Consider the following 9,560-nt stretch of genomic DNA (forward strand, 5'->3'; position numbering starts at 1 on the left):
CTTTATACAGTATATGCCTCTCAAAATTTATAAAATATTATCTTTTCCTGCTGGTAAGAATACAAACTTTAATTGATTTATATTATATTTCTTACCATTTCTTACCATGTCAATATGTCTGCATATGTTTTGTAGCCTCTGTAACAGAATATAGTTTGTACATAGTCTTCAAGTTTCATACTTGTTGAATAGAAAAAAAACCTGTCACTAGATCCACTCAGGTACTCTATACACTGATCAAAATGGACATTTTTATAATATTTAGCACACAGGTTGAGGAAACTTCAATAGTAAATTCACCACCATTCACTGACTCTCTAAGGAAGGCCATGAAATGTTTATTTTGTTCCCAAACTTTCTTCTACATTGAAATTTTATGAATGCTGACAGATATAAAGAAGATCTGAGAAAAAAGACATCAGTGAAAGTCAAAATGTTCCAAGATGTGCTCCATCATTAATATGACGGTGTTACAGTACATGCACACATCTGAGTTACGACCTCTTAGGGTGATCAGTCATAATACGAAAAAAGGTGGTGTTGAGTTTTAAAACCCCTCAGAAAAAAAAGGGAGGTAGCAGAAGAATTGTTTTCATTCTCAAATGTGACATGCATAATTTTATGATAAACTCTTTTAAGAGAAACACTATTAACATGGAGGAAAAAAATGTAAACATATTAGGTAACAGTTAGTGGTTCAGTGCTTTATTCCGTGGGCTAATATTCTTATTTATCATCACAGTAGAAAATCACAGCAAGGCTATGAGTTTCACACTATCTAGCTTCATTCTAACAAAAGGATCTTTAACCATACTAATATCCTGTATCTGGCTTAGTGATCATCTGTCAAGTTTATTTTTCATTAAAAACTATTTAAGAAATACAGATGAGGGCAAATTTGTGTGTGTGTCTCATTGCAACATAATGCACAAGCTGAATTTTGCCATTGCATGCACGTATGCAAGTGTGTGCATTTGAATATGTGCATGTGAATGCCTGCTTTCATCTAATGTAATGAGAAGTGTTGGTTTTGGCTGGTTGATATCTCATCCCAATTTAATTTGTGTAAATAGTGTTTAGCAACACAGAGGGCTCTGAGCGAGACAATCAAACAGACTGATGAAGGCAGACCAAAGCATCTACTGTCAATACACAGTTGCTCCATTGTTGGATACCTCCATTCAGACCATAATTACACCCATTACAAAAGACATGAACGCTAAGGGTTCTTTCAGAACTGTGTGGATGAGGGCGTGGGAGTGGAATGAAGTGTGATGTTTTTGTATGTAAGAGTGATTACAATCTTTTGTATGTGTATTCTGTGTGTGTGTGTGTGTGTCTGTGTGTGTGTCTTTGTTTGTGTGGGTGTTTAATTGCCTGCATAAGAAGCCAGTTAATATTATTTTTTTGAGTTTTGTTTTGTTTTGTTTTGTTTAGTTGTTTTCCCCCAGTTTGCATATTGAACTTTTAGGATTGTGTTTGGATACATCATGCTGGTGTGTTTCTTTGTATTTGTGCTGTATGAGCATTTTACAAATGTGACATCACTTGTCAATCATGTTGCAGTAAAAAACTATTGACCGACTCTACTGAAATTAATTTCGTAACAGAAACATTTGTGAACGTCCTTGCTTGAATGTACTGGTTTATTGATTCTGGGGGTAATATCGGTTGCTGAGGGGTGTATAAAAAAGAAAAGAGGTTTGAGCGCGGCTACATCTACACGTGCCGCTGCCATTGTTTTAGAGTGCTGCTAACCGTAGGGTTTTTTAGAGTGTTCCAAAGGGGATTCCCTCAAAAATTGCTTTTGAGAGACAAACCTATGACTTTGGGATTAATTGAACTTTATTGCCACTATAGACTTGACTCAATAGAAGGCACAGTTTACGATGGAGATTTCAGCAGGCTTTATCATGCTGAACATGAGCTGATTAGTTAATGCATCTCTTGCAGGAAAATGCGAAACAGCCTGAGTTGTTCTGAATGCAAATCATAACAAGGTATTTACTTGGTTCCTGATATACACCTTTTTTGGCTTTCATCATCCAAGTTACAATCATTCTCTTTAAAACAACACTGATCCTAATCGAACACTCACACAACTCTGAAAACACATACACACACACACACACACACACACACACACACACACACACACAAACACGGATACAAACCTCGGCTTTGATCTTGTTGTCTCCAAAGCAGAGATGCTGTAGGTAGGCTGCTGCATTGGACTGAACCGATGGGAACTGGTGCTGTAACATCTGGATTACCTCTGGCAGCTCCGGATCTCTCCACCCAAACTCTCTGCAGAGAGGCAGAGACACATTTAGTTTCTCCTGCACTTTAACATAGCATCTCACTGAAACACAGGAGATCAACTGAAACTAGACTTATAAAATCACAAACTCTATTTCCAACATACCCAGACCTACAGATAAGCAAACATTCACTTACATATGTCCAGACAAAGACAGACAGATAGACTGAGAGTATGAATGAAAGAGAGATTCAAATGTCAACCAAAGAGTACTCTTCTTATGGGAGTGAGCTTTGTAAGCTAAGCAACACAGTTGGACAGAAATAATGCAAATCACACACTGAAAAAAATTAGGACCCTATGGATTACAATGGTGAAGGGCAACAACTTATTCCTTTATCATCTTGATGTGAAAAACAAAGCAAGCAAATCAATAAAAATAAAGAGAATTTTGGTACGACTATGAATTATCACAAACCCAGAAATTGTTCTGAGAAAGCTTAGAAAAGGGGGTAAGGAGCTTGAAGAATTTCACACCACAGGACTACTACTGCCTTCATGCTGTCCGCAGCTTGAGTGGTGTGAGTTATGTTCTATACTTTCTACCATTAGGAGTTTACACTTCTATGAGCACACTGGACAAAGTGAAATAAATGTTTTGTCCTTTGGTAATACCCAGGAAATGCTCTCCATTATTGTATTATCCCCTGTTGATAATTGTTTTGCTCGATTTCCACAAATGATGGAATTATGAGTGTGTGAGGAAGTGTGGGTGAGTGTATGTGTGTATGTGCGCATGAGTGTGTGACTCCACAGTCTAGTCTACTCCAATATTTTTTTCAATAACCACTCTGTAAACTGTTTCTGTTACTTTCTCTCTCCCTGTCCGTGGTTTCAGAAAACTGTCAAATCTCCATGTGATCGGAAAAAAAAAAGATGTTGAAATTTTGTGGTTCCCATCGATTGTGGTGTTTGAGGTTTGATTTTGTTGTTTCTGCCTCCATGCTCACTGTTCTGTGCCAAAATGCAGCACATTGTAATCCCCATCAAGGTATCATGAAAACTGTTTATTTATTTTGCCTCTGAGCTCAGCCACACCAAACAGGAAAATTTGGTAAATATGGGACAATTGACCCGTCTGAGGAGTTAAAATTGATGCGGTAGAGAACTGTGTGTGTGTGTATGTGCGTGAAGTTTTTGCTGCAGAAAATGAAGCCTTGACACCATGCTCTCATCACTGTCAGATCTAGCAGGTCTATGAAACATCTGTGAAAAGCAACGCATTCACGGGGAGTAAACATGGCTCTGAAAGATAAAGCAAGCTCCAGCATGGACGGCTCTTTATCTGCCGAATGATAAGTGTTCATTCAGCCAGAAAGCAGGACTGAAGGAGGGAAGCAGAGGAGAGATAGAGAGAGGGAGGAATAGGGAGGGATTCCCAAGGCATTTAGGGGATTTAGGAGGAGAGACCCTCAAACAACGCTCCTTAAATCACACAGCTAGATACTATCAGAGCAGTTTGTTTATGTGTGTGTGTATGTATGCGTGTGTGTGTGGCAAGATTAAGATAGTATCATGATGTGTGTTTATATGGACACAATTGCCTCTGTGCCTGTTTGCCTCTGTGTGAGTTTGTGTCTGTCAGTGTGTGTTTGTGTGTACGTGTGTGTGTGCGTGCATGCACTTGCAAGTGTTTTTATATTCATCAGTGTGTACTTCATTATATGAAAGTCTGAGTGTAACTGTGTGTTAATGTGCATGATTGTGTGTGTGTGTGTGTGTTTCAGCGTGTCAGTGTGTGTGTGTGTCATCCATCCCCTGCAGCCTCCCAGCTCTGCCAGTGTAGTTAATAGAAAGCAGAGTGATCTGCTGATAAGATAAGCATCATGGCTCGCCATTAATTAAAAACCCCTGGTCGAGAGAGAGAGACAGTGAGAGGAACAGAGCAGGAGAGAGAAACAGAGGAAGAATGAGAATGAGGAAGGAAAGCTGAGGAAATAACCAGAGCAGTTGGAGGAAACTACGGATATATTGGGCAAAAAGAAGCTGGTTGGAGATGTAAAAATAAAAAAAGAGATAGGAAAAGTGGAAAACAACACTCAGATGAAATGCCAGTCATGTCAACACAGGTACTAATGAGAGCTAGAGCCCTAGTAGACGCACCGCCAGGTGATAAGCCAATGATGTGAAACAGTGGGATGCAAACAGAGAGGAATACAGTCTGTAAATGACAGAACTAATCAAAGTGGCAGTGCCAAAAAAACTGCAGGATTCCCACTAAATACCTACACAGCTTTTGCTGCCATTTATATGCCATATTCTTTATGTTACTTTAGGTTATTATATAATGCTTTGAGTGGTAATAAAAGCCACACAGAACAATTTGTTGACTTTATTTTTTTATAACACATCTATGGGTATGATAATAAATTGGGTGGCACTGCTGCTGCACTGAGCTCTGTGTTCCTGGTTACACTAGTTACTTTATTTTCAAATCCACAATTTCTTGAGGCATGCAGGGGCGTGATGCAGCGAGATACTTTAAATGGAAACACTGGGTATGGAAGGAGAGCGGTCTGACATACTGAGAATAAAGTCAGGTAGCAAGGGAGTTGGTGTTAGAGGGGTGGTGGAGGCAGAGACAGTGATATGAATGGGACAGGGGAAAGGACTGTTGAGTGATGGTACAGATTTGATGCAAGCACACAGACATACATGCAGGGAAGAGAGGCAAAATGTGAGAGAAGAGTACAACATAGGAAAATACAAGGATTATCAAAGGATTTCTTTCTTTTCATAAAATTTATGATTGTCTCTTTTCATGTTCAGGACCCATGAGACATCTGAACTTCTATTGAAATCCCAACATGACCACTGACATAGAGTACACACAAGTTGATACATAGAGTATATGTACAAACACACAGCAAGAAAACAAAGCTAATCTAATCTGAAAAAGCACAGATTGGATACACACACACACACAAGTAATGCTCTGATTTGATCAGTGCTGACTTTCACACAGATTGGTTGATTGTTGCTGTGAATAATTCCAGTTCCTCTGCCTGGTAGAGGAAGGTTGAAGGTAAGGGGAAGGGAAGTTACAGCAATAAATTTCCCTATGTTACATAATTCATTGTCATGTTCCCTGTATCCCTGAACTCAAATGGACATAATGGCATTGGCAAAGTTTTGATGGGTGAATTATGTAATGGAAGATGTGATACATAACAACAAAGCTTAAAAAAAATGAAGATGACTAAATCCAACTAACTTGGGTCACAATGGATTATTTATAACTGCCACCAGCATACAATACATTACAGTAATTCAGCAGAGTAAAAACACACACAATGTAATTGGCCAAATGGGGAGTTGGTCTTGGTAATGAGACCGTCCCTCAAGTGGAGTTACAAAATGTCAAATCCACATCTGTATGAACATTGATATCAAGTGGTGAAAAGCAAGGAATGGACCTTGTCATCTCATTTCGGCTGGTGCTGGTGATATCTCTCTCTTGCTTTGCATTGCAATAAAGATCTTCTACTTGTACAGTGTCATTTAAATACCTCAATTTCATATTGTTCCACAGGCTTAACACAGATTAAGGTTCTGGGTTTTGTTACTCTTGAATAAGCAGAAATCCTGCTGGAGTGCCCTGGAGCAGCAGAGTGAATCCCTTCAAGCTTCAGTATACTTTCATGCTGTAGCTGACCCTGAAGAAAAATATTTTCATCATATCAAACCCAAACTTGATACTATTTAGGCCAGCTTTTTTAACTAAGAGTCCTTTAAGTAATATATTTGAATTTTGTAATTGTACCCAAACACTACGTATTGAAGGGATATGTTATTTCTGCTACTGTATGCATTGTATGATTAAAAGGGTGAATCAGCCTTAAACTATATGAACTATGTGAACATTGTAACATTGTCTGCCGTTTGAGATTGCAGAATGCCGTACAAGGACAGAGAGGACGAGGAAGTACGATGATATCATGCTTAGATGGCAGGATGTGCAGTTAAGATGCTGGGTTCGGTCGGGCTGTGTGAGAAGAGGGGGAGTGATATTGTTATACAAAGAATGTGAGAATGTGTATAAGAGTCAGTGACTGAAACAAGGGGGGGCTGCACCCTGCTTAGACAGGCGAGAGGAGAGCAGTGTGAGTCCAGAGCTCTGTAAGCAATCTCAAACTTCTATGCTTGGCTATACTTTTAATAAATTAGACGTGTTGAACTTTAAATCTGTGTCCTGCATATACTTCATCAAACGAACACGCATTCAGGAAAAAAAAAAAAAAAAAAGATACAATGTTTGGCTGTGTTGTAAATAGATTTATGAGCTTCTCTTATTCTGTTGCAATTCTATAAGGTTGGCCACTCAAGTCATGTTTCCTGCCTTCAGTGGCAAACATTAACTCACATAACATTCTTATTAGTATCAACATTAGTATGGTCAAATCAGTTTTAAAAGGTCCTGTAGTGTAGTATTTTCAAACATTTTCTATCTTCACAATCTTATATGGTGCATGACTATATATTTTGAAAACTCAAGGGTTTATGAAGTGGGTCTCCTAGACCAATACATCTGGAGTGACAACTCCACACAGGAAGCCTGTCCCACTGGCCCTGATGTGATTGGACAAGGCCTGTCATGTCTGTTAGCCCATCGGAGGGTCAAGAATGGACAGACTGGCAGTGTGCATACAAAAGCAGATGCTAATTAGGTTGTGGCCTGGTGGGGGGGGGTTTCCTGTGTCTTGCCTGCCACACAACAGTTAAAAGGGAAAGGGGTTAGCCCCTAAATTTGGGACAACTTTGCCCCTGGAGCAGTCTCCCCTGTGCTCCCTGACTATGGTCTGGGAGCTGAGGCAGAAAAAGTTAACAAGACTTACATGCATGCTATTCTTGCCATCACCACAACCGTAACCATGTGTTTATTATAACCAAGACAACAAAGGCCATCTCAATTTCAATGTCCCATATTGTAGTTTTCCATGTCTTTTCCATGACTGTGAAATAATTTGTTTTCTCCGAGTGTTTATCCCAAATCTGCTAAATTTTCATTTGATCTTTATCACAGACTCTTAGTAGTGTTTTGTTTTATGAGTTACACTAGGACTTAAAACCAGCTATTATTATAACTGTGTGTGTGGACTGCAAACTTGCTCACTCACAATCAAGGGATGATAAAAGTCAGAACCTCCAAAAAAAGGGTAAGCTGCTTGACGGCTTTGTCTACGCAAAGGACACATCTTTTCTCTAGGATGCATCATCTCTTTCATTCACTCCTCTCACTGAGAATGATGTTTCAAAACCTCTTACCGGTAGTCGTCCTACGACATGTGCATTCAACCCTATTCCCTCAAACCTTCCCCAAGCCATATATCCCACCATTGTGCCAGTAATCACGTGATAAATGCTTCACTATAGCTTTGGGAACATTTCGAGCTGCATTCTTGACCAGTCTCATTACTTCCATTCTTATCTAAGTTTATCGAAACTCCAAGCAGGTCTCAGAATTCCTCTCACAGAATGACCACCATGATCCAAATCAGCTGGCTTTAATGGCACACTTTTAAAATATTGGCTAACAATGACCATGATCTTTCTCTAACCATAACCAAATCTTTGAATTCCAAAAACATATCAATACATATATGGTTGGGCCAAGAATTTCAGATGTATCTCAACTTGTTTATAATTTCTCAGGAAGAATAAAAAAAGCACTATTTACACACTATTTAAATCTACCTGGGTAGGAGTATTTAATGTCTACCACAATGGAGTTTCTGTGTTTCCTGGCCCTTAAGAACTTAAGCATTATTGCATGTTTTGCACATGCTCTTCCCTTTTGCTAAAGATGTTTCTGTGTGGAGCTCTGTCACAGCTGATAGAACTTACAAATCTCAGCCAGAGTACTGGGATCAATGAAAGGTGGGGAAAGAGAGAAGGTGATGCTTGCAATAGCATGACAGACAAATGGAGAGATAGAGATGGTTGGATGGAGCCTGGGATGAAACCCATCCAGAAATAAATAGAGCTCAAAAAAAAAAAAAAAACCTGCAGTGAGTCAGCTGCAATGAAAACACCTAATCTTCTGTTACCATTCTCCTGCTTCTTACTCACTGCTCTCCATTTAGTGATGGGAAAATGGAAATTACTCTGAGAGAGAAGAAAACAAGAAGCCATGAATAAAAGCAACAGAATATGCTGCAGAGACTGCAAAAGAGAGAAATTATGAATGGAAAGGACAGAGGAAGAGTAGCTCACCTCTCTTCTCTAGCTCATCATATCAGTGTGAGACCTCACATATGACTTTCTCCCTTTTCTTTTCCTCCTTTGTTTTCATATACCACCATCCCTGTTTTTCACTCTCTGACTCTCTCTTTCTTGGATGAGTCTGGAGTTTTTCCACCCAGAGGCTTTGCAACAACAACACAGAGTAAGAGAAAAATCAATATGCTTTCTCTATGGCATTTTCCAGCTGGGAATAAGGGGCTCAGGAGGTTGAATAAAAGTGAACAAAGGACTGAATGAGAAGAATGAAAGGTGTTGAATGAATGAGAGTGACTTACACTGAATGGGACACAGACAGATGATGGTGGGAAAAGAGCTGGTAATGAAATATACTGTATGTCATTAGAAGCAGGTTTTAAGCTAACTTGAGCGGCTCAAATATAAATTTAGTTTACATCATTATATGTACTATTCTAAATTATATATATGTTGGTATTTAGTAGTATCATTATAGTTATTGTAATATATGCTTGTCCACTCTTTAACTATGTTAAAGATGTAGAAATTAAAATACTTACAGGTTACAATTATTAATGAAAAACTATTGAAGCTGATTGGAAAAATTATTAACTTAAAATAATTAACTTACTATTATGATTCATTAGTAGTGTTGGGTCTGAGCTCTATTAGTAACTGGAAATCATTAGTACTCGGACTCACACGGGCGGCACCATTATGTTAACAGTACTCTACCTCATGAGCTGGACACCAAATGTGTTAGATTTCGGTTGTTTATCAATTTATTGGCTATCACAAATTAAGGAAATATTAATATTAAAAATATTAATATTAAATAATATCTTTAAAATGAATTAAAGTTCACGGGGCACCAGCCTAAACTAATAGGCAAAATAGCCAATATGGTTTTAGTCTCAATTTATTACCATTAATCTGGAACTCTGATTAACCATTAGCTTACTAACTATTACCAAATTACCAAATCAATAGTAAGTTACGGTTGAAGGATTGGAATTCTACCGAGTAGAGGTTGGCAATATTC

At 38.6% G+C, this 9,560-nt stretch overlaps 1 protein-coding gene across 1 annotated transcript in view; it reads right to left on the minus strand.

Moving 5' to 3' along the window:
* The window catches only part of ctnnd2a (catenin (cadherin-associated protein), delta 2a), a 280,447-nt gene that overhangs the window by 88,490 nt on the left and 182,397 nt on the right, over positions 1–9,560 (minus strand). Inside the window, exon 13 of the mRNA XM_087176831.1 lies at positions 2,175–2,307. Within this exon, the coding sequence (XP_087032957.1) occupies positions 2,175–2,307 (133 nt within the window). The remainder of the gene's footprint in view (positions 1–2,174; positions 2,308–9,560) is intronic.

The sequence above is a fragment of the Seriola lalandi genome, unplaced genomic scaffold (assembly GCF_002814215.2).
Source record: "Seriola lalandi dorsalis isolate HSWRI2012SDOR001 ecotype SW California unplaced genomic scaffold, Sedor1 jcf7180002054570, whole genome shotgun sequence".
Classification (NCBI taxonomy): domain Eukaryota; kingdom Metazoa; phylum Chordata; class Actinopteri; order Carangiformes; family Carangidae; genus Seriola; species Seriola lalandi.